This window comes from Podarcis cretensis (genome assembly GCF_951804945.1).
Source record: "Podarcis cretensis genome assembly, chromosome: 17".
NCBI lineage: Eukaryota > Metazoa > Chordata > Lepidosauria > Squamata > Lacertidae > Podarcis > Podarcis cretensis.
In genome coordinates, this window is record NC_137187.1 from 27,778,620 (window position 1) to 27,803,212 (window position 24,593).

Here is a 24,593-nt window from a genome sequence, read left to right on the forward strand (position 1 = left end):
AGTAGTTTCGCGAGGCAGAAACGCAAGCCAAATATATACGATGCTGATGACATCAGCAAACCCAGAGAGAATTTGTTACTTATTTGTGGACGATAAGCTTGTTGAACCATCAAGTTCCAATACTTGTTTTGAATCCAAACCGCACAAAGTCACAAACTTCAGACAATTTACAGAGACAGTTTAGTCTGTAGGTTTCGCTAATCGTTCCTTCAGAGATGGCTGATAACTTGGTTGTGGTTTTCCTAATTTCCGACCGCTACACCATGTTAATTATGAATAATGCATTAAATATCTTCCAAATGGTTTCCCCCATATAAACAGCTACCGTTGCCTCCAGGATATTATGGGATAGGGGAGGTTAGCATGGTAAAGACTGGGTGGAATGTCTCTGTGTTTTCAAATTGCAGGGTTGACTTTTAACAGATATACTGTACATTGTAAGCTCATTTATGTGGCCGCCTGCAAAATGCATCCAGCTATGCTTGGGATATAAGGAGCTGATTTATGGGAAGTCAGATAATTTGTCCTTCCTGTGAAATACTATCTGCTCTGATTGGTAGCAGCTTCAAGGGTCTGCAGCAGAACCAATGCATGCACACATCTCACTCTAGAAAGAGAATGTTGCTCCCTGTAGAAAAATCCCTACCCTGTTTCAAAATTATGCTCCAGTCCTAAGACCAAACTAGCGGTTTGGCAAACAACCCAGGGCAGCTTGTAAAAAACAAGGGTCACTGTCAGTAAAGGTAAAGGGACCCCTGACCATTAGGTCCACTCGTGACCGACTCTGGGGTTGCGGCGCTCATCTAGCTTTATTGGCCGAGGGAGCCAGCGTACAGCTTCCGGGTCATGTGGCCAGCATGAGTAAGCCGCTTCTGGCGAACCAGAGCAGCGCATGGAAACGCCGTTTACCTTCCCACCGAAGTGGTACCTATTTATCTACTTGCACTTTGATGTGCTTTCAAACTGCTAGTTTGGCAGGAGCAGGGACAGAGCAACAGGAGCTCACCCCGTCACGGGGATTCGAACCGCCGACCTTCTGATCAGCAAGTCCTGGGCTCTGTGGTTTAACCCACAGTGCCACCCGCATCCCAGGGTCACTGTTACACACCTCTTATTTACTGTACTGCTGCACCCTATAGCTCTGTATAAGTAACTGAAATAATTGCACACTCTGCCAGTGTTTGTCCCCATCTCTTCTTCAGATGTTGAGATGGCAAGCTCCTTGTTTACTCTGCCAAGTTCCATACACATAGATGGTTTAATATGCAGCCTGTGAATGTTGTGTATATCATAGGAGAGTTTATGGGTCCCAATATCCACTCATTTATTATGGGGAATGGAGACATGGTCACAGCCAGATTTCTGCAGACTTTCTCTGCTGTCCTCCACCTTCTTAAAAGCTAGGACTTGGCTTGTGGTCATTTTTCTGACTTGCAATGAACTTGCAGCACCAGCCTGGTTAGCACTTGCATCCTGTGTTACTGCTGGTTATTCAATTTTTGCAGTTTTCATTGTTGCATGGAAGTGCAAGCACAGTAGTAATTTTATGACATCTTGTTGATGAATTTGTCTGGGGTCCAAAGCTCATATCAGGAAGAACAAAGACCCAAAGGGGTTGGAGAACTTCTGGTGGCGCAGCACTGCATGTTAAGGTCTGGTTTTTCATCTTGGTTTGAACCATCCAACTAAATCTTGGGCTGTAGGTCGTTACTGCTTAACTCTATGAAATGACAGACATTAAGCAGGCAGGGAGACATTCTCAGTAACATTGGGAGTAAATTCAGTGCAGCTTTATTGACTTTTATGAGTGCTCTAGAATTACATTGATGTAATTTGGAGTGTGTTTCATCCCAGGGACATTTATTTGAAGCTCAAATCTACCTCTCCTCCCACACAAAGGCTAGCATTTAGTTCATTTCAGCTATGATAAATTATTTGCATCAGAAACGCTGACTCTCTAAAACCTGAGATTTTGGGAAATGTTATTTATGCTAAAAGTATTAATTCCTAATAGTTTTTGGTCTCCTGCTTTACTACTTCTCGTCTTGCTCTCATTTCGGGTCATTACCCCATATACTGCATCCCATATGTGTGCCTTTGGCAGTCCAAAAGGTATGATTTGTGTTTTGATTTTCCTGGCCAGTTTGCTGACTGCAGTGACTGCTGCTGGCATTTTGCCAGCTGGTTGTTTATTTTGTTACCGCTACAGAAAAAAATATTCCTCAGATATGTCTCGGCGTGTGTGTTTTTTAGGTTGCCAGGGGAAGAAGGAGGCCTATGCTATCTACTCCTTGCCTGCTTTTCTGATCTTAAAGGGTGAAGCGTGGAGCTGAGCTGAAACAACCTCTTTAGTTTCATTTTCACTATGGCTGATAAAACACTTCAATTTTCCCATGTGATTTCAAACTGTCCATCATATCCCGCCTCCTTTTTCACCCAAGTCCTGACCACTAGAAGGAAAGATGGGAAAAGTCCCCAAAGGCCCATTTCCTAAGCCTCCCTTAGGGCACAGGCTTAATAGCAAGGGTCAGGGAGGAGTCCCATGTTGAGACAAAGCTTCAAGAGAATCTGTGTCATGGGCAAGGAACCATTTTAGCCAGAAGACCACATTTCCTTTTAGCTATCCTCCAATGACTACATGCCAGTGGCATAGCATGGGTTGCCTGCACCCGGGGCAGACAAGCCACTGATGCTGCCAGAATGACCCCTCACCGGAACAAACCTCTACAGGGAAAAAGAAAAGATTCCCATTCCCTGGTCTAGAATCTATAGGGTATTCTGCCAATTGAAGCTTCTACTCTCATTGCAGTATTATAACTCAACGACCCTACGTGGGCAGCAACAAAAACCTAAAAGCAATGCTGGGGGCACTGAATGTCACAGTTTAAACTAACCAGCCTGTTATTTGGCTGCAGGCTTCTAGCATATTATTGATAGTATAGGGTGTTAATAAACTTTGTACAGAACCCTTGCTTCTGTTTGACAAATGAATGGAAAACCCTAACCCAGTCATTTCACTCCAAACCTATTTGCAAGAAATGGGGCCCATGAGGACCTAACTTTGAAAGCAAAGGTTGCTCTGTGCCAAGCTGATCTGTGCCCAAGTTGAACTGTGTGAAAATGCCTGAAGAACTGTATTAGCTCAAGAGAAGCAAAGTCATTTGGACATGATGTTGGCGGGTTTTTTGTTCAGTTTGCACTTTCGCTTCAACCACGCTTTGGGGGAGGATCATCATCAAGCTACTGCAACTCCCAATTAAAGCAACAACATGGATTAAAATAGTATCCTAGAATTCAGATACTATGACACTTCGAATATTGGGCTTCTTATTTTCAAATTTTCTAAAAGAAACCATAATTTTTTTAAATACACACACATAGGCATATACACACAGACACTTATTTTCACAAAACCATATTCATATCAATATCTTTATGGGGTTCCCTGAACCCCAGGACTTCCTCCCACCCCTCCACTGGCTTCCAGAATTCTTCCCCTTTTAACTGCCTCTAATAACTTTATCTAACTTTGTTATACTCCATTCTTACCTTTTGTTCATTTAAATTACAAGCGCTATGTATTCCTGCTAATGTTTTTAAACTCTTACAGTGTTCTTTAATGTTTGTGAAACATGGACCACTTATAAACACCATCTCCAATTCCTTGAAGGATTCCATCAATGGTGTCTCCAAAAATTTTTACACATCACTTGGGAAGACAGGTGCACTAATACCATTGTACTGGAAGAAGCAAAGATCACCAGTGTCAAAGCAATGGTTCTTCAACATCAACTTTGTTGGACTGGTCATGTTGTGCGGATGCCTGATTATCATCTTCCAAAGCAACTACTCTATTCCAAACTTAAAAATGGAAAGCGTAATGCTAGTGGTCAACAAAAGAGGTTAAAGACTCTCTCAAGGCAAAAAATGTAGTATAAACATCAACAATTGGGAAACACTTGCCTGCGAGCGCTCCAGTTGGAGAACACCCTTTACCAAAGGTGTCATGGGCTTTGAAGACACTTGAATTCAGGATGCAAGGGAGAAATGTGCTAAGACGAAGACAATCTTGGCAAATCCACACAGTGATCAACTCCCGCCCACAAACCTATGTAGAAGGAGGTGTGGATTCTGAATTGGCCTCCACAGTCATTTTCAGACTCATTGTTAAAACCATGTTTATGGAAGACAATCTTACTCGGCTATGAGGGATCACCGAAGAAGAAGAAGAAGAAGAAGGCCATTCTCTACTAAACTTATTGTCCTCTTGGTGCCTGATCTTCCCGGTTAACCATGCCATCTCCGCATATTCCATCATCTTCAATATCCATTCTTCTTTCGATCGAATAATGGGCTTCTTAAGAGAAGTTGCAATAATTGCAGGCAATTTTGAGGGGGGTTGTTTACGTTCTGAGGCACTGCATGCATCAGTGAAATCACATATATTTGAAACACCATTGAAAAAGCCTGCAAACACCCTGTTCCTCCCCGTTCCTCCCCATCCTGCCTCTTTTTGTGACGTTTTCAGGTCACTTCTGGGTTCAGTGCGATGCACAGATGCACGCATATTGAACGGGCACACATGGAGGGTTGCCAATATACTGTTCAGATTGTTAGTATGTATGGCTCTCTTTCCTTTTCCTATGTATTATAAAATATATATTTTATGGGGGTTAAGAATACCGATAGTTCTTGTATTGTGCTGCATCAGAACCTATTGCAATACTTCTAAGCGGGATGGACTTGCTCAGTGTGTTCCGTCGTGGCGTGGAACTGAAATACATTTTTAATTTCAAAGGTTTGGATTTATTGAACTATGTTAGTTTAATGCTCAACTTCTTAAATTAAGAAAAGTCAGCTTTCCCATGCATGCAACAGCTTAGAAAAGAAACAGATCTTCCGTTAACTCAAGCATTATGTTGGCCGTGCTATAGTTCAGAATGAGAGAAAAAAAGAAAAGCGCTTGGACTTTGTCAGAAACTGGAATGTTTAGGTTGAAATTTTCTTTCTGTTTCTGATCTCCAGATGGCCATCAGTCTTCATCTTGTTCCGTCTTTTATTCCAGTCAGCCTACAGCATTTACAAAATTCTCATCCTGATCTGGTAACATTTTGCAGTCTCTTTGCACTTATTAAGGTGCCAGGTGGCACAGTCCTGTATATAAGGTGTTGTTGTTGCTTTAAAAAAAAATTAAAATCTTTTCAGCCTCCCTCCCATAATCTGGAGAAACCCAATTCAGGAACTTCTGTTACTGAGTTGGTGTTTTTCCATTAATGCTATTACATATCCTTCAAACTGACTTAATTGTTTTAAGAGTCATATATGAGTTTTCATATATTTTGATCCTAATATTGTCCAACCAGCCAAAGTTGCTATAGATGTATATTCTAAAGTTCCCCAGTTCAGAAAGTTGAAACCGAAGAAAGATTTCCAGTATTTGATATTAGACAGTAAGTAGGGGCATGATGGTGGGACACGGGTGGCACTGTGGGTTAAACCACAGAGCCTAGGACTTGCCAATCAGAAGGTCAGTGGTTTGAATCCCCACGACTGGGTGAGCTCCCGTTGCTCGGTCCCTGCTCCTGCCAACCTAGCAGTTCGAAAACACGTCAAAGTGCAAGTAGATAAATAGGTACTGCTCCAGCGGGAAGGTAAATGGCGTTTCCATGCGCTGCTCTGGTTTGCCAGAAGTGGCTTAGTCAAGCTGGCCACATGTACGCCGCCTCCCTCAGCCAATAAAGCAAGATGAGCGCCACAACCCCAGAGTCGGTCATGACTGGACCTAATGGTCAGGGGTCCCTTTACCTTTACTAGGCATGATGGTGTAGTTCCAATTTCAGAATTCCAAATCCACCTTCATTAATTTGTGATTGTTTTTTTCTGCAAAGATAATCTTGGTGTTGTTGAACCCCAAATACCTTTCCTAGCAATATTCCAATCCTGGCATTGGTCCGCAGAGTGCAAACTTGTTGATCACTTGGACTGAATGTATAAAGTCAGGGAAATTATATGAGAAGGCAAAACCTGTAGCCTATGAAAGGAAAAAGGATCTACAGGAGACAGAAACTGGAGTACACAGACAAAGTTACTGAAGGCTACAATGATAGGTCATAAATATCTCTGTTTGAGCCTTTCTTTTGGGGATCCAGCAGAGCTATGAATTTTAACTAACATGCTCATCTTTCAAAAGTGTTAATTTGATTCTCTTTCATGCTGGGAATCTAAGGCAACAAATTCATTTCAGTTTTCTTGCAACATACTTATAGCTTTGACTTTCTCTCCCCCCCCCCCCACACAAACACACATGAGGAACAGATTGACCATATGTCAAAATTTACTGAGTTAATTCATCATGCCTTTTTTTTATAATAGTATTGCCTAATGAATGTTTGTCAGTAACCCTTATGTTAAGTTGTTGCACAATATTCTGAGGTTCTGTATTGGAAAATAGTTTGTTGCAGTCATGCACAGATGTCACTGTAATTTGACATGTATGCTGCCTTGTTGTATTTTAATGAAAAGCGTGCTCTGCAAATATTTTACATAAATAAATTGACTATCTTTGAGCAAAGGCGTTTAACCTTCTGAAGACTACCATCCCTTTTGAGTTCCCAGTTCACTCAGCTTCAGAGAGCTCCATGTTATGGAATGTATTTCTTCACATTGCTCCTTTTAGGAGCATGAAATATATCATGGTGAACGCACATCTTGACAACATTCAGTGGTCGGAATTGTGCATTGTGTCTGATTTATATGACTGGCAAAATACAGATGGAAATGAGTGACTTGTGGATTAGGGTATTGACATGCAGTAATGTGGCTTTTGTTTTTGTTTGGCTACAGGAGCTGTGAGGGTCGAAATATCAGATACCGAACATGCAGCAATGTGGTAAGTAATTATGTGCCGGGGCTACTGCAATCCACGTATCTGGAAAGATTTTGGGGTTGTGACAAATGGGTGCTCTGGAAACTATCCCCCCAAAGGATAGGTCTCTGGTAGTGGCACATGACATTCAAGTAAATGAGGTTTATACACAAATATTTACAGTTGAAGTGTTGTTGGTATGAAGAGAGGCACATTTTCCCCATAGAGGCGCAATACTCAGGCCTCCTTGCAGATGACTTCCCCCTCAATACAGAAGGAGGGGGAGAATGAAGGGCACCTTTTTCATACTTGCCCTCTTGTAGACCCTCCAAATGCCCCTGTTTTCCAGATTTAAAGAAGCCATCCTGGTTTCTGTTTTGATCCCAGAATGTCCAGCTTTCCCTTAGGACATCCCTGTATCCATCAGAGAAATGTATGAAGTTTTGTGACCCTCCCGCCAAGCCAAGGAAACAAATAACTGTACAACCTTTAGAATAGGGGTCAACAACCTTTTTTAGCCGTGGGCCGGTCCACCGTCCCCCAGACCATATGGTGGGATGGACTATATTTTGGGGGTGGGGGGGAATGAACGAATTCCTATGCCCCACAAATAACCCAGAGATGCATTTTAAATAAAAGCACACATTCTACTCGTCAAAACACCAGGCAGGCCCCACAAATAACCCAGAGATGCATTTTAAATAAAAGGACACATTCTACTCATGTAAAAAACACACTGATTCCCGGACCATCTGTGGGCCGGATTGAGAAGGCGATTGGCCCACAGGGCTTAGTTTGCCTACCCCTGCTTTAGAAGACACCTGAAAGCAGCCCTGTATAGGGAAGTTTTTTAATGTTTAATGTTTTATTTTTATACATGTTGGAAGCCGCCCAGAGTAGCTGGGACAACCCAGTCAGATGGGTAGAATATAAATAATAAAATGATGATGATGAGTGGTGTCCAAACTTTTTTTCAAAGAGGGCCAGATTTGATGAAGTGAAGGGCCGTGAGGGCCGACCAAAGGGCCAACCGAAGTTGTTATCCTTTTTTTAGGATTCAAGTTGTTGAGGGGTTTTTTAGGATTTTACCCCAGGAAATAAACTGCCACAGGGGCTGAATTAAAATGACCAGTGGGCTGGATTAGACTCACGGAACAGCCTTTGGACATGTCCCTGTTTTCATCAGAGAAAACCTGAGGGTATGCTCTTGCTGAAGGAATGGGGAACCTGTAGTACTCTGGATACTGTTGGTCTCTAAATCTCATCTACCCCAGTCATCAAGACCAGATGTGGTCAAACAACATCTGCAGGGCCGCAAGTGTTAAACCCCTGTGTTAAATAGTCAGAAAACCTTTTAACTGTATCTCTTTCCTTCACTAGAACAACTGCTCCCCATACACTCATGTTTATTCAGTCAGTCATTGAACATGATGGCTAATGGCTCCAATGTTGTGCGTGGTTTGGCTGCATAAATCTCATTGATTTCATGGGCGTTTAAACCACCTTACTGTTCACAGGATTACACTGGGGTCCTCTCCGGGACGTTGCAATCTCCCTTTAGTCTAGACAGGAGCTGTCCTCATTGACAACAACTGGAGGTAATAGCCAGTCAGTAAAGCTGCTCTCTGCTTTGTGGGTTGTCTTCCAGCTGTGAGGCACTTTGGGTACACCAGGAGACTGAAGAGAGCAACAGGCTTAATAATTTGTGTCAAATCGGGAGACATATGGTGGCTCCACTGAATATAGCATGGGAGAAATGAAAGAGACACTGTCCAAGCTGATGGGATTCAATTGACTCTTGCGGGTTTTGTTTTGTTTTGCACAATACTGGCCAGCTTGCTCCTTGCCTTGTTCTGCTGCTGCCAGCCCCAAACGAAGCAGAATGTAACGAGATGCTGCTCTGCATTAGTTTGTTGTTGCTGGATCACCCTGCTGGGAAGCTGGGATTACACCTAAGTTTGGAGCCCTTGTTTATAGGAACAGCTGAACTTTTCCAACACAAAGAATAATCTTTCCTTAATAAAATAAAAATAAAAATGTTGTTCTTAGGATAGGTTCGATCTTCTGGCTAATACACTTGAAATGTGTCTCTTCAAAATAAAAGTTCACATATCTCTGTCCAAAAGCAAGAGTAGAGAATTGAGTGTGTAGAATCAGAGTTATAGAGCAGCCGCTCTCTACTTCATGGCAAGAAGGTTGGTGTTTCTTGCTGTTCCTTTGCTCAGAAATCCAAGGAAACGGGGGGGACTGTAATGTAATATTGGGCACAACTGTGTGGCCTGAGGCTCCAGTGGGCACCTCTACACATGAACGATGTTTTAAAAGGCCGCTAGTAGTACGTTTCCGAGCACAATTCAAAGTGTTGGTGCTGACCTAAACAGCCTCGGTTCAGTATACCTGAAGGAGCGTCTCCACCCCCATTGTTCAGCCCGGACACTGAGGTCCAGCTCCAAGGGCCTTCTGGCGGTTCCTTCACTGTGAGAAGTGAGGTTACAGGGAACCAGGTAGAGGGCTTTCTCGGTAGTGGCACCCGCCCTGTGGAACGCCCTCCCACCAGATGTCAAAGAGAAAAACAACTACCAGACTTTTAGAAGACATCTGAAGGCAACCCTGTTTAGGGAAGCTTTTAATGTTTAATAGGTTACTGTATTTTAATATTCTGTTGGAAGCCGTCCAGAGTGGCTGGGGAAACCCAGCCTGATGGGCGGGGTATAAATAATAAATTATTATTATTATATTATATAATGTCATTGGAACTAACAATTGCCTGGTTCAGAATCCAAATACGTATTTGAGGAGAGTCTTGTTTTAAGTCTTTTTCTTTTCTTTTAGGGAAGCCATTGGTGCTAGTGGTGGTTAGAAGTAGGGGTTTCATGCAATGGAGCTAAAAATGTGGCGTGCCCTCACTACAAAAGCCCACTTTCTAACTTCTTTGTCCAGGAAACTTGGGAGAGCTTTTATAATCCAATTTACCATTGAGTCGTTTTAATGAACGGTGTGGGTTCATTATTGGTTAGCCTGTCTTCCAATTTTTATTTAATCTGTGTTTCAAGGGGGAGGGATGTATGGTTTTATTTAATTTTTTTATTGCCCACTTCCTTGGCTGCTTTTATGTGGGAAAGTGATTTATAGATATGCATCTACATGAAATTCAACACGAGCTCACTCATTGCACAAATGCAAACAGCAAAACAATTTACAAAGAGTAGGAAAGATTGTCTAAGCCCCCCTTTAAAAAAACAAAACAAAAACCTCTTTCCAGAAGTTGCCTTCTCAGAATGCATGCTGCAGAGATAGTCTAGCAACTCCTCATTCAGTGTCCAAGGGAGAGATAAATCACCTGTAGGGAAATCTTTGTGTCTTCATGATGAAAGGGATGCCTGCTCCTGGTAAAATATACCTGCATATACATTGCATATATCAAATCAGCAGGAGGGGGAACTGACAAATTAACAGTGAAAATGGGGAGAACTAAGGAAAGATATCCAGGTCTAGTATGCACTGAGGGAATTTCCAAACAATCATATTTTTGGTGTGATAAGTAGACATTTGTTTCTCATTTACTGCATATGGCACACGTATTTTTCTCTCAAGATTCATCTTATTGCCCCGGCAATCCTATTTCGTGTACCTGGGGAGATGCAACCCTTTCTCTCATAGGGAACATTCAGTGCAGCTACAGTTGCAGAACCATAATAATAACCAAGAAAGCAATCTGAAGAAGTCCAGATAAATCTGACAAGAAACTGTCCCCAGATGTCTCTTGCATTAACTCCACCTCTATTTTCCCATTATGGTTGGCTTAATCCGGTATCCTTGCTTCCCAGAGTTTTTGATCCTTTCATTGTTCTGGTGTACACACTGAATTAGTTTGTTCTAAAGGTGTGTGAGAGAATAGCAGTAACTGCAGGAAGTCTTGTTTCCTTTATCTGTTGTGGGGATGAACATGGATAAATTCATGTGGTGACTACAAGCGTGGAGTAAGGGTTCTGAGCTCTTTTTCTGGCTGTCCTCCTATCACAGCAATCTTATTTTTAGGTGAAGAAAAGCTCCAGCTGCTAAATTCATGTGTGCCAGGCTGCTCTTAGAGGCATGTGAGCAAAGGCCAGTGAAAAAGTTGGCATCCTTCTGGAACTTTTATCTGGACTAGATGGTTGTTTGGTATGATTCTGCCAGCCCAATTCTTATTCTTTAAATGGCTTTAGGGTCCAGCCAGGAAATTTTTATTTTGGAGGCAAGAAAGATCTATTTGTGTTCTGAACTGTGGTAGAAACTTGAGGGGGAGAAAAACCCAACTAAACATGTCTGAAACCATTCTGGAACTTTGAAGGAAAAATACCCTTTGTTGTTTCTTGGGAAAACGACCCTGAACGCAGTAAAAGAAAAAGACACATTTTTATAACTTGCTATGTTATTATATACCCTTTGGTATGAAAAGTAAACAAAATCTTAAAAAGTGACTCACACATTTCTTGGCTGCATGGACCTTCTAAAGCTGATTTCTCTGCCATATTGTAAACCTATAAAAGATGGATTTTTAAAGCTGTTCTTTCAGCCCTTTTCTTTCCTGGAGATTCACCTTCAGCTGCCAAAGGTTTTTCTATTTTTAGTGACAAGATGTCACTAATTCTCTCCTCCTGAAAATAACCTTTTATTATTTCTTCATCTACAAACAGAACCGCTCAACCATCACATGACCTGAATTTCCATGCTTCTAAATACTCAGTTTATACCTTTTTCTAAGTTCATAGAGTCAGAAGCCATCTGGTACAACTCCCTTCTCAGGCGCTGAATCTTCCATGCTGCAGACTTAATTTTGTAAGACAAACCAGATGGCCTAAGCGAGGGAACCATATTATGTCTTAGACCAAAAGTCACCTTTACTTTCCACCTGCCCCCACATTACGGATCCTTCTCAAAATAGATAGCCCAATGCTGTAATGACTAGGAACCGCCAGTCTGCTTTATGAAGCACCACACTCCTCTTGCCCCTTACCACATTCCATGGCAGTTAAACAAATCGTGAAAGAATGATTTAATGTAAGACGGAAGCTGAAGGTGGATCAGAAATATGTCCTCCTCTGCAAATTAGCGAGTATATTGCCACTCTACAGAATCTTTTGTTTGGAAGGAGCTCATGGGAGAAGAGCACTGGAAATCCTTGGCTTAGAGTTTCTTTGATCACCTTGAAAGGAGCGGTTGCGCCCTCAAATATCTTTGCTCGCCTCCTAGCGGTGCAGCGATAAAACTGCTAGCACAGTTGCAAAGCTAAGCAGGGTCCAGTATGGTTTCAAATTGGATGGGAGGCCCCATGTGTTGAGATTCCTGCATTGCAAGGGGTTGGACAACCCTCACTTCTGTGATTCTGTGAGACGGTTTGCAAGAGATTGGGGAGAAAAACAGAACAGATAATTCTCACAATATTGTTGCCACCACAAATCTCAATACTTGCAGGTAAGTATTTGCTGTTTATTAAGCTTATAGGACTAACAGTAAAAATTGGTGGGAATTAATAAGACGATATATCAATTACATTTAATCCCCTACGAGTGGCTTAGGGCCCTCGTATTTACGGGACCGCCTCTCCTGGTATGCCCCGCAGAGGACCTTAAGGTCCATGAATAATCATAGTTTAGAGGTCCCGGGCCCTAAGGAAGTTAGATTATCCTCCACCAGGGCCAGGGCCTTCTCAGTGATGGCTCTGACCTGGTGGAATGCTCTGTCCCATGAGACCAGGGCCCTGCAGGAGTTAACTTCCTTCCACAGGATCTGTAAGACAGAGCTATTCCACCTGGCTTTCAATTTGAACTTAGCGTGATCTTTTATTCCCCTTCCTTCCCGCCCTCTCCCCTTTTTATGAAGATTACCCACTCTGGGATCCCACAGCTAATTCTCCCCTGGTCTCCTCACTGACCCAAATAGGACTAATTTAGCCAGCTAGGCCTGGTGATCATCTAATGTTTATTGGATGGATTTCCCCCCTATATTGGTTTTTGAATTCTGAATTTATTGTTATTCACATTTTATACTGTATTTTATGCTGTTTTTTGTTGCATCAATTAAGTGTTTTAAATTTGTTGTTAGCCGCCCTGAGCCCGGTTTTCCTAACCCGGGAAGGGCGGGGTATAAATTATTATTATTATTATTATTATTATTATTATTATTATTATTACAGACCCACATGTGTGGGTCAGTTAGCAAACTGCCAGCGCCTGTTTTCAAAACAGTGGGGCTAGCATGCAGAGAGCCCAAGGAGCAGAGCATTCAACCCCATTAGGCACATGAATGAAGCATAAGAATAGGCTATTAAACCTTTTATTAATTTTGTTCAGCTGCAAGAAGCAACTGACACCCCCTTCTATCCTCGTGCAATCAAACAGACCACACTCTGAAGTGAGTTTAAAAATGATTTAGTTACTTAATTGAGGTCACAGTCATGCATTTTCCTTTAAGCAACAGCTTAAAGATAATGCAGGTAAAATACTTGGTTGAAATGCAACAGAGCAGCCTCAGACACATGTCTGAGACAGGGAGCCCAGTTGAGGACCTCTTTGCTTACAGTGTGTACTTCCCTACTGTCAGGAGAAGATGGGACATGATCTCACTGAGCCAACTCTAGCAGTTAGAACTCTGTGGTCTTTAACTCCTTCATATACTAACTAGCATTGTTAGGTTTGACTGCAAATCTCCCACCAAAATACCCCAGACTTCACTCAGAAATCTGCTTTCCTAATCCTATTGGGGATAGTATATAGTTAATCTCTCTTGGAACCTGAAATATACCAATATGTATATTTTATAAATTGTTTTACAGGCTTCTCAACTGCTTCTCTATTATAAAAACCTTGACAAGATCTTTGTATCTAACCTACTAAGTAAACTTTTGATAGCTCGATCCTTTCATGTAATCTGATCTACTTCCATCAAGCACATCTGGGAATCATCTTATCTTTTTCTCTAGCTCATTGATTAATAGAAATTGTTTGAAATGGGATTTAAATATGACAGACCTGTGTTGCCGTTATGAAGCACAGTGAGGGCAAATAAAAGGTCATGGCAAAAATGGTTGTTGTGTATGTGTGGACAAGAGACATTTAGGCAATCTGGGTTTTATGTTTCAAATACGAAGACTTGACATTTTGTGTTTGCATTCAAAGGAAAGGGGTTTGTTCACCTAGGGAACGGTTGGCCACCTTTAAAGTAAAAATTGTTTTTGTAGGAAATATATGCCCAAGAGGATGAGTAATAGTTGATAGTTATTGACATAAAACAAACGCTCAAGAGAAAGAAAAGACCTGTAGGTTACGAATTCCTCAAATGCACTCAAAAAAATTAATGTTGTAAAAGATATTTCAGTGCTGAGCCAGAGGGTCTCTCATCAAAGAATCAGAAAGACAATGGCCGCATCCACCCTGTGTATTTAAAGTACTTTTCCACCACTTTAACAGTCATGGCTTCCCCACAAAATCCTGGCAGGTGTGGTCTGTGAAGGGTGCTGAGAGTTGCTGAGATCCCTCACAGAGCAATAATTGCCATCACCCTTAACAAACTAGAGTTCCTGAGATGTCAGGTGGGCTCAGGTGCAGCGGTTTGGATGCCTTTGCTCTTTACTGAGGATGCAACACCTGTGAGTCGCTCCGGCTGCATGTTTCCCACCTCTCTCAGGTGCAGAAAGTAGGTCCTCTGTTGTGTCTGTACAGGACAGGTAAGGAGGCCCTGGCCATTGGAGCTGGGATAAACTCTGGTTCTAAACCCTGCAGCTTCTGTATCATTTATCTGTGCGTATCGAGCCGTTTATTTAAGAAAAGAAGAAAAGGGGGAAAACTAAAAGAAACCAGAGCTTATGATTGTGGTTGAGAGAAAAATTGCCCACTGGAAACTAAAATTACAAGAGTGAGGCACTGAGACTTTGGGCCCCAAACCCACAAGCTATCCACTTACATGAAAGTGTAATAATTTATGTAGAATGAAATCACTTTTTTTCAGCCCCTTGGAATGAACGTGCAACAGAATCCTGCAGCAGTAATTACAATTGGTAACATGCATTTTAGTAATGTTTTATGTGCGCTCAACAATTTTATAATTATCTTGTCATTTCCGACAATAAGGTTTGAGAGGCTGTGATTGCAATTCCGGGAAGGGTGTGTGTGCATTTTTTATTATTATTTAAAAACAAAACAAAACCAAGAGGCTAACACTGAAAGGTGTTTAGTTGCCCAAATAGCCCCCTGAGTCCACAAGGCCGATAATATTTGAATCCTGGTACTCCAGCTTTAGCTTCAATACTTTGTCTACAATTCAAGCCTCCACTTCTCTTTTGATGACAGTAAAAGGCATACAGTGGTGCCCTGCAAGATGAATGCCTCGCAAGACGAAAAACTCGCTAGACGAAAGAGTTTTCCGTTTTTTGAGGTCCTTCGCAAGACGAATTTCCCTATGGGCTTGCTTCGCAAGACGAAACGTCTTGCGAGTTTGTTTCCTTTTTCTTAAAGCCGCTAATAGCCGCTAAGCCACTAAGCCATTAATAGCCGCTAAGCCGTTAAGCCGCTAATAGCCGTGCTTCGCAAGACGAAAAAACCGCAAGACGAAGAGACTCGCGGAACGAATTAATCTCGCCTGTATTGCCTCTGTATTGCCTCTTGCAGAGCCATATCTGAATGAAAGCTACCTAAGGCCAATAAGTCAAACTTCTGTATTAAGATGGTTTCGGTTTCAGCCACTTTTTTTTGGTCACCTATTAATTTACTCCCCTTTGAAACTCTTCCTCTCCAAGCAAACCATTTCAGAGGTTTGCTTGTTTTGGTAATTAGAATTCCAGTGCCTTTGAAGTATGAGACTCTTTACAGGAACAACCTTTGTACAATAAAATAAAAATCCCAAACTCTTACTTTCTGGTCATGGATATTCTGTTGAATTCTGCAGAATCACCTGAATCCATAGGTGCTTCTGCATGGGTGCTTATTGTGCTCCTTATGCATACGTAAAGGTAAAGGGACCCCTGACCATTAGGTCCAGTCGCGGACGACTTTCGGGTTGCGGCGCTCATCTTGCTTTATTGACTGAGGGAGCCGGCATACAGCTTCCAGGTCATGTGGCCAGCATGACGAAGCCGCTTCTGGCGAACCAGAGCAGTGCATGGAAATGCCGTTTACCTTCCCGCCGGAGCGGTAGCTATTTATCTACTTGCACTTTGACGTGCTTTCGAACTACTAGATTGGCAGGAGCAGGGACCGAGCAACGGGAGCTCACCCCGTTGTGGGAATTCGAACTGCCGACCTTCTGATCAGCAAGTCCTAGGCTCTGTGGTTTAACCCACAGTGCCACCTTCGTCCCTATGCATACATACAGTACACTTGTTTTTGCAATATTTGTATGACATTGTTGGCATAAGAATGCCAGCCCATATGCCACACCATCCCTCTAATCCAGATCTACCTTTTCTGGGGAAGGCCCCAAAGATCCACATTTGTGATTTCTCAATGGCCTTTTGCAGATGGGGAAGCCACTCTTTCAAACGCATTTTGCCTGTAGAGCTTCTAAATAATCTGAGTGTCTCTCAACAGTGCTGCATGCCTCATAAAGTAGGGAAGTCACAGAAGGTATTTTGCTGGGCTTGAGGATTTTGACTCTAGCTGGGGTTTAGCATTGTATGTTTGTGCTGGCCCTTCACCCTAGAGGTTGAAATCCACTCATTCCTGCCTTAGAGCCCGTGGCATAAGTATGCATGTAGGCTTTTTTGAGTGCTCATATTTATTCTCCAAAGAGCTTCAAGTTTCACAGGAAACTTCTTTAAACACATACTTGGCTATTTAAATCCGTGTTATTATTTTAATCGTGGAAATCAAAGGCAACATAGCATTTAACTTTTGGTCCTGATCACCTGCAGTGTCCGAGGAACGTGCTAGGTTAACCGTTCATTTTTTATTCCTTTGGTTTGAGAAAACAAACGGCTCAAACAATCCTATTGGATTGCGGGTGAACCAAGATTGAGAACTCTGTGTATATATATATCTGTAGGGTTTATTGGACCTTTTATCTCTGTAAAAATAAATCGGCCCAAGCCGGAACATTATGTAGGATGAGCCAAGACAGAACCAAACAAGAGATCTAGCTTGGCTCTGTGAATGCTGGAATAAGCCAAGCTTATTAAACCAGGCTACATGCCCTTGTGGAACAAAGGAGTGCAAAGGGAACTAGGAGGGAGGTACACTTGTTTTAATAGTTTCTCAGGCTGTTTACATGGAGCGCCCTTTCAGACCAGACCCAGCTGATCTGGACCAAAGCTCACTAAATGCTCACACAGGGCTTTCACAGAGTGTTGACTGCTTGTTTCTAAGGGTCAGGGGCTGAACCAGGTTCATTCTAGTTCAGCCAAGAAGAAACAGAATCACCTCTGAGACGAGCTGTTTAGGACACTATGGAAGGACACAATATATAGAACAGCCTCCCTGCACTGCTGTTCATAGTCCAAAAATGGAGGTTTTGCATTTGTATTTTGCCACAACTTTCTCCCCTTGTTCTATGCAGAAGTTCAGCTTTCAGTGGTAAAGGAAAGAGACAGAGGACAGGAAGCACAAGAACTTTGCTTTTTCTTTCTGGTGTGGTAGCGACTGCAGGAGGACAGCTTCTTCCTGTGCAGCCTGGGTGACCTCAGAAGCCAAGGACCATGTGGGAGACATCTACACTGTGGTTTGTTCCCATGTCAGCATAATAATAATAATAATAATAATAATAATAATAATAATAAAATTTATTTTTTATTTTTATACCCCGCCCATCTGGATGGGTTTCCCCAGCCACTCTGGACGGCTTCCAACAGAATATTAAAATACAATAGTCCATCAAACATTAAAAGCTTCCCTAAACAGGGCTGCCTTCAGATGTCTTCTAAAAGTCTGGTAGTTGTTTTTCTCTTTGACATCTGGTGGGAGGGCATTCCACAAGGATGGTGCCGCTACTGATAAGCCCCTCTGCCTGGTTCCCTGTAACCTCACTTCTCGCTATGAGGGAACTGCCAGAAGGCCCTCTGCGCTGGACCTCAGTGTCTGTGCAGAACGATAGGGGTGGAGACGCTCCTTCAGGTATACTGGACTGAGGCCGTTTAGGGCTTTAAAAGTCAGCACCAACACTTTGAATTGTGCTCAGAAACGTACTGGGAGCCAGTGTAGGTCTTCCCAGTTGCCAGTCTAGCTGCCACATTCTGGATTAGTTGTAGTTTCTGGGTCACCTTCAAAGGTAGCCCCACGTAGAGCGCATTGTGGTAGTCCAAGTGAGAGATAACTAGAGCATGCACCACTCTGGCAAGACAGTCTGCAGGCAGGGAGGGTCTCATCCTGCATACCAGATGGAGCTGGCAGACAGTTGCCCTGGACACAAAATTGACCTGTTCCTCCATGGACAGCTGTGAGTCCAGAATGACTCCCAGGCTGCGCACCTGGTTCTTCAGGGGCACAGTTACCCCATTCAGGACCAGGGAGTCCTCCACACCAACCCGCCCCCTGTCCCCCAAGAACAGTACTTGTGTCTTGTCAGGATTCAACCTCAGTCTGTTAGCTGCCATCCATCCTTTTCCTTCAGAAGCAGTGGAGTCTTCCCACATGGTGCTCCACATGCTATAGTGACTCTTTAACTGAATCAGACCCCCGTGACAAAAACGAGATAAAGGAATTGGAGGAAGCAATGTTTGGGGTCAGGCAAGCTGCTAATACTGGAAGAAACTGTTACTTGCTAGTAGATAACTGAAGAGTGGTTTTAATATAACCCATAAGGAAATAGTGAGTTTTATTCTTTAAAAAATGTAGCTATTCTGTTAGGCAGTGGATACACGAGGATATTATTTACAATTGCAAGTGAAGAAGAAAAGAGTAAGTGGTTTAAACTGATTTAAGGCTAAACAGCCAAGAGCAATTTTAAACTATGGAAAATGTGAAAGATTGAATTAATCACCAAAGGAGTGAGTAGCTCTTCTTAAGCTGCCTTCTTAAATTTTCTTACTTTACAGGAAGTCTTAAATATTCTTACTTTACAAAATAAAAAAAAATCCTTCCAGTAGCACCTTAGAGACCAACTAAGTTTGTTATTGGTATGAGCTTTTGTGTGCATGCACACTTCTTCACACTGAAACAGAAGTCACCAGAAATTTTTTTTAAAAATTATTTTGTTTCGACTACGGCAGACCAACACGGCTACCTACCTATATCTTCCTTTACAGTAAGTCTCATTGGACCCAGTGTGACTTCCTTCTTAGCAGATATGCATAGGGTCAGGCTTTAAGAGTTCTTTTGAAGGTTTTGAGAGTGTTTGCCATCAAATTTTGTGTTGGGTGACCAAATTGGATATGTCCACAGTCTCTCTAGAAACAGCCACTACGATAATGGGTGTGTTTAACTAAATGAAATGGTCATTGAAGTAGCTATGGGAGAAGGGGGGGGGGATTCAAAGCTACTGAAAGTTGAATAAACCTTTTATCTTGAATACTACAGAAAATGATTGCCTCTGCTAAGATATCTAGCCAAATATATGATTAGTCTTTAGTAACGTTAACAGCTAAACTGGGGTTTTTTTTTAATTGCTTAGCACAAATTAGAGATACTATGCTTGCACCCAAAACTTGTCTGAAACCTCCCCTGAGAGGTCAACAAGGGGTATTTAATAAATAAATAAATAACTCGTGATAAGCAGGAAAAAAAATTCTGAAGAGTTGCTGATTCTGTGGATTGTAAAATCTCTGCTTGCATTAGCCAGGTTGAAGTAATACAAATATACAGAGCATTTTTCTGGCTCACGTTGCTTCACTGACTGATTTAGGTCGTTTTGGAAAGAAACGCTAGCAAAGAATGCTTAAATAAACAAACACTTGAATCAAGCAATTTTCTTGATTCCTCCCCCCCCCCCCCCTTCTCCCTTTTCAAAGGAGAAAGAACAGTTGGCTAGGTCTGTATATGTGCATAAAGTCAGAAGAAATGTTGAACAACAGGCAGTTTTTTGTGAGAGGAGAAAATATATTTCATACACTAAAACACATGGCGCTTTGTCCTCTTCAACTTGTCCCTCAATAACACATAGTTGAAGAATCTCTAGTAATAATGTCATGAGCTACTTCAATTGATGTGTTTGCTTCTGGATGGAGAGAGACAATCTTTTCTACTTCTTCAGGACAGTCCCAAAGAGGGATTCATACCCGATGGCTGCCTCTGCAAAACAGATTTTGCAAATTTTCGCATTGAACCAAGAAAACTTGTCTCACCAATGTCACTAGTGCAGTGAAAGGAGTGTGTGTGTCTTTGTGCAATACCCACTTTCGACTCCCTTAAAACTGCTGTCTGATTTCTGCCTATGACCACATTATATATAGACTTGGTTGAGTTCCCCGTGTTGAGAATACAAAACCACTTCCGAACTTGAGAGGAGGTGGAGTTGTGGGCTTCACATCCTCTCTATGTGCGCAGGGGCTGGCTCTCAGCCTCCGCGCGATTGAGGGGATCCCTGGCCGGGTCATCCCCTGGCCAGCCAATCGGCTGGCCTGGGGGGGGGCGTGGCTTGCACGATATCACACTTGCATGGCCAGGGATCTCCCTCTTTTGCCACCTCAGCTCATCGGGTTTCCCACCCTCCTGTTTTCCTTTTGACCTTGCTATGGACCTCGGTTGGTTGCCGTTAAGGGGCCTGGTAGGAATTTTTTCCACTTGGCAAATTGGCACCAGCCACTTGGTTTTTCGCCTACCTCGTAGCAAATCGTCACAACTTCCTCAGCATTGGCGGTTAGGCATTGGTAGGGGTATTGTCATGTAGATGAAGGGGGGAGGAAGCGCCATCACCTCCCCCAAATATCGAAGGGTAGTCCGGTAAAGGATTCCAGGGGGCGTGGCCCTGTCTGAAGCCTATGGAGGTGAGGGCCTAAGGCACGCCCCCGAGCGGTGACCCTGGGGGAGTTCCTAGTTGATGTGCATCAGCAGGACTCTCCCTACTGGTGGTTAACCCTTCCCAGTCTTCAAGCAATTGGGCTGAAGCCGGATAGTCGGTTAGGACCAATGCCTAAGCCAATACCGCTCATACCTGTAACCAATAAAGTTGTGGCCATTTTTTGCTCATTAACCTAAATATTTGTGTCATGTGTCTATTTCCACCAGGGGGAGGCGGGAACTCGCCACGCAATTATTAGCCCATTTACAAGTGACCACCTAACCTTCTTCTCTTTCTCCTTAGGACTGCCCTCCAGAAGCAGGTGATTTTCGTACTCAGCAGTGTTCGGCGCACAACGACGTCAAGTACCAGGGGCAGTTTTACGAATGGCTCCCTGTATCGAATGATCCTGACAACCCATGCTCCTTAAAGTGCCAGGCCAAAGGGACAAGCTTTGTTGTGGAATTGGCTCCTAAAGTGCTGGATGGGACCCGGTGCTACACTGAATCGCTAGATATGTGCATTAGCGGCTTGTGCCAAGTAAGGACCATACTTTTTTTTTTTTTTTTTTTTTTTGCTGATTTTCACACACCCCCACACATCCTTTTTCTGTGTCTTTTGTCTTTTTGTATGTCTCGTGTTTTAATCTCTCCCCTGCCCGCTCTCCTCCATGGTGCTTGCTCCTACAGTCTTCTTTAAAGTGTGCGTTCATTTTCAGAGTCACTTACATATTTGCTTCTGAAATGCATTTTATCAACAGTGGGGTTCCTCCCCCCCCTCCAGTTTCTTTTAAGTTTGTGCCTGCTCTTCCTGTTAAAACAGCCTGAAAAGGTAACCCTTTCAAGGCAGTCCTTTCAGGTTTTTCATTCCCATTCCTTTTTAATTTTTAATTCCCTTTTATTAGAGATTTTATTGTGTTACAAAACAAACAAGCGGTGGAAAGCTCATATAGCATCTCCATTTTTTGATTAGAGTCTTTTTCACAATTCGTTTATGTTTTGTATGAGACACTATTGATATCATGCCATTATGGGGGAAGATAGGAAAAAGATGGGAATGTGATGTTCTTTCGTTCTGTTGCATAGCATTTGTGTAAACTATTGGGTCAGCATTATGTGAGTAGGCCTTTTATTCGTACCTTAATTAAATGTTTATTGGCATTGCGAGAGATTAGTGGGTCCAGTGCCTGGTTGGTTGAGTTCAGTTGGTTGCATTGTGGTTCCTTGTTTGTTCATGTGAGAAAGTGGGGGGGGGGCTGTTGAATTCCCATTTCCCAACATGTAGGTAATTTATCAATTTAGAGATACTGCTATTCAAAATACTTAATTGTGTACCCAACTACAGTTGTACCTTGGTTTTCAAACAGCTTAGCTCTTAAATGTTTTGGCTCCTGAAAGCCGCAAACCCAGAAGTGACTGTTCTGGTTTGCGAACTATTTCTGGAAGCCGAAATCTGATGGGGCTTCCGTGGCTTCTGATTGGCTGCAGGAGCTTCCTGCAGCCAATTGGAAGCCACACTTTGGTATCCAAATGTTTTGGAAATCGAAAGGACTTCTGGAATGGATTCCATTCAACTTCCAAGTTACGACTGTACAGTCTACTGAGAATAGACCCACTGAAAGGAATGCACCTAAGTTAGCCATGTCTATGTCCTACATTCGAGTAGGACCCTGGTAGAGACACATGCCTGACTGGCATGTTCTCTCCCTCCTGGCCATTTGGGAGCTTCAAAAGCTTTCTTCAGCCCAAACATCACAGCAACTGATGCCAACAGACATCGGCACACTTAGGGATCCGCAGAGTCTTCGCTGCTTGCTAAACAGACCTCAGCAACTCAGCATTTTGGCTAATCTACTTTATTTACATATAAACACACACGGAGCACTGCAACATGGCTCCCTCTCTCTCTCTAGCATCAGACAGCAAAGAGAAAAAGAGCAAAGGACAATAGTCCCACTTCACGGAACACAGTAACACAAACATCCTGTCTCCGTCACTTTCCACTCTGTGGAGTCAAAACATACACCATCATGTGAAAGACAACAATCCCATGACTGCAATCATGGAGCAGGAATTCTAAGTCTATTCACTTCAGCAGGTCTACTCTGAGGACAACTAACATTGGATACAACCTCTCTTTCCGTAATGAACAATGCACTCATTCCAGCTCCATTCAGTTCTATGGTCATGCCCTTGATATCAGTGTTCTATGTTATGGATTAGACACAACAGGCAAAGTCTGAAAGACTGAAACGTATTCTATGGCCTCAATCAGTCCAGTGTGCGCATGGAGCTACAAAAAAGCTGGGGCTTCCAATACGGTGGTTCCTCGGGTTACAGACCCTTCAGGTTACAGACGCTTCAGGTTACAGACTCTCCTAACCCAGAAATAGTACCTCAGGTCAAGAACTTTGCTTCAGGATGAGAACAGAAATCGCATGGCGGCAGCAGGAGGCCCCATTAGCTAAAGTGGTACCTCAGGTTAAGAACAGTTTCGTGTTAAGAACAGACCTCCAGAACGAATTAAGTTCTTAACCTGAGGTACCACTGTATTCTTGTCAGTATTAGCAACAGCTATGTGTTTCTCCAGAATGGAAAGGCCCTGCGATTGTTAGGATTTGTGTGTCTGTTAAGAGTTTCATAATATTAGAGCAATTGCCTGCCCCTCAGTGGGGAAGTCTAACAGTGCCCCCATCTTGCATGAGCCGAAGATGGGGTGTGGGCTCTGTTAGACATCTCAGTTGAGGGTTGCAGGTTCATCAATAATAATAATAATAATAATAATAATAATAATAATTTTTTATTATTTATACCCCGCCCAACAGAACACTAAAATACAATAACCTATTAAACATTAAAAGCTTCCCTAAACAGGGCTGCCTTCATATGTCTTCTATTAATTTCAAAATACTGAAAGCTTTTCTGTGCCACCAGGCTTGTGTCACAGTTATCCAGTGATTTGTGGGTTTGTTGTACAGAACAATTCCGTTAAAGAAGGGAGAATGCAGGCCTGCTGCCACTTTACTGATAAGCCCCGATACTTGATTTTTAAAAATACAAAATAAACCTTCCTCTCCTCTTCAACTCCTGCTCAGCTCCATCACCCCCGTGAAAATGGGCAGCCATTTCTAACTCAACATTGGCTAATGCCAGCATAACCAATCTGAGTACAAGTGATGCAATTCAACATTAGCAACGTCAGTTTCAGAAATGTTATTTGCATGCATAATGCTTGTGAGCTCTCAGAGACATCCAGCTGTCCACTGTTGGAAAAAAACAAAGCTGAACTGGAACCAGCCATTGTCTGACCCAACAAGACAATACGTAAGTTCTTATGTGTTTAAATAATACATGTATTTAACACATTATATGTTTATAATGATACATAATAAAATTACTTCATCTAAACCTCTGGCTCCTAAAGCTTTGGGGTCAAATATGAATCCAGACTGACTCACTGAATTAAAACAAAAACAAAAAAAAAGGATGCAAGCTTTTCTGAACTTTACTGTCGTTCCAAATCCAAGTTTCACAGCTCTCCCCATCCATAATCCCATATAATTCCTGACATTTTATTAGCATTTGAACTGAATTTCCTTTCTGTGTCTTATGGTTGTTTTTCCCCTAGCGCTCTTTCTCTTCAGTGTTGCGTTCTGACCTGGCCCACGTCTTTATTGTTGAGGGAGATGTTTAAGCTAAATGGAATGTGATATAAAGCACATAGCTTCACTTATCTCAGCTCTGTAATTAACTGAAACAGGGACATGTCTCTTTATTTCATCAGAGGACACAATGGTCTTTCTGAGAAGTGAGCTTAGTCAAGTCAG

General features: G+C 42.5%; 1 protein-coding gene across 3 annotated transcripts in view; it reads left to right on the forward strand.

Annotated features, from left to right (window-relative positions):
* The window catches only part of ADAMTSL1 (ADAMTS like 1), a 496,501-nt gene that overhangs the window by 279,065 nt on the left and 192,843 nt on the right, over positions 1-24,593 (forward strand). For all 3 annotated transcript variants that reach the window (XM_079959104.1, XM_079959106.1, XM_079959105.1), the window contains 2 exons: positions 6,844-6,889; positions 21,071-21,307. In XM_079959104.1, coding sequence (XP_079815230.1) covers positions 6,844-6,889; positions 21,071-21,307 — 283 coding nt within the window. The remainder of the gene's footprint in view (positions 1-6,843; positions 6,890-21,070; positions 21,308-24,593) is intronic.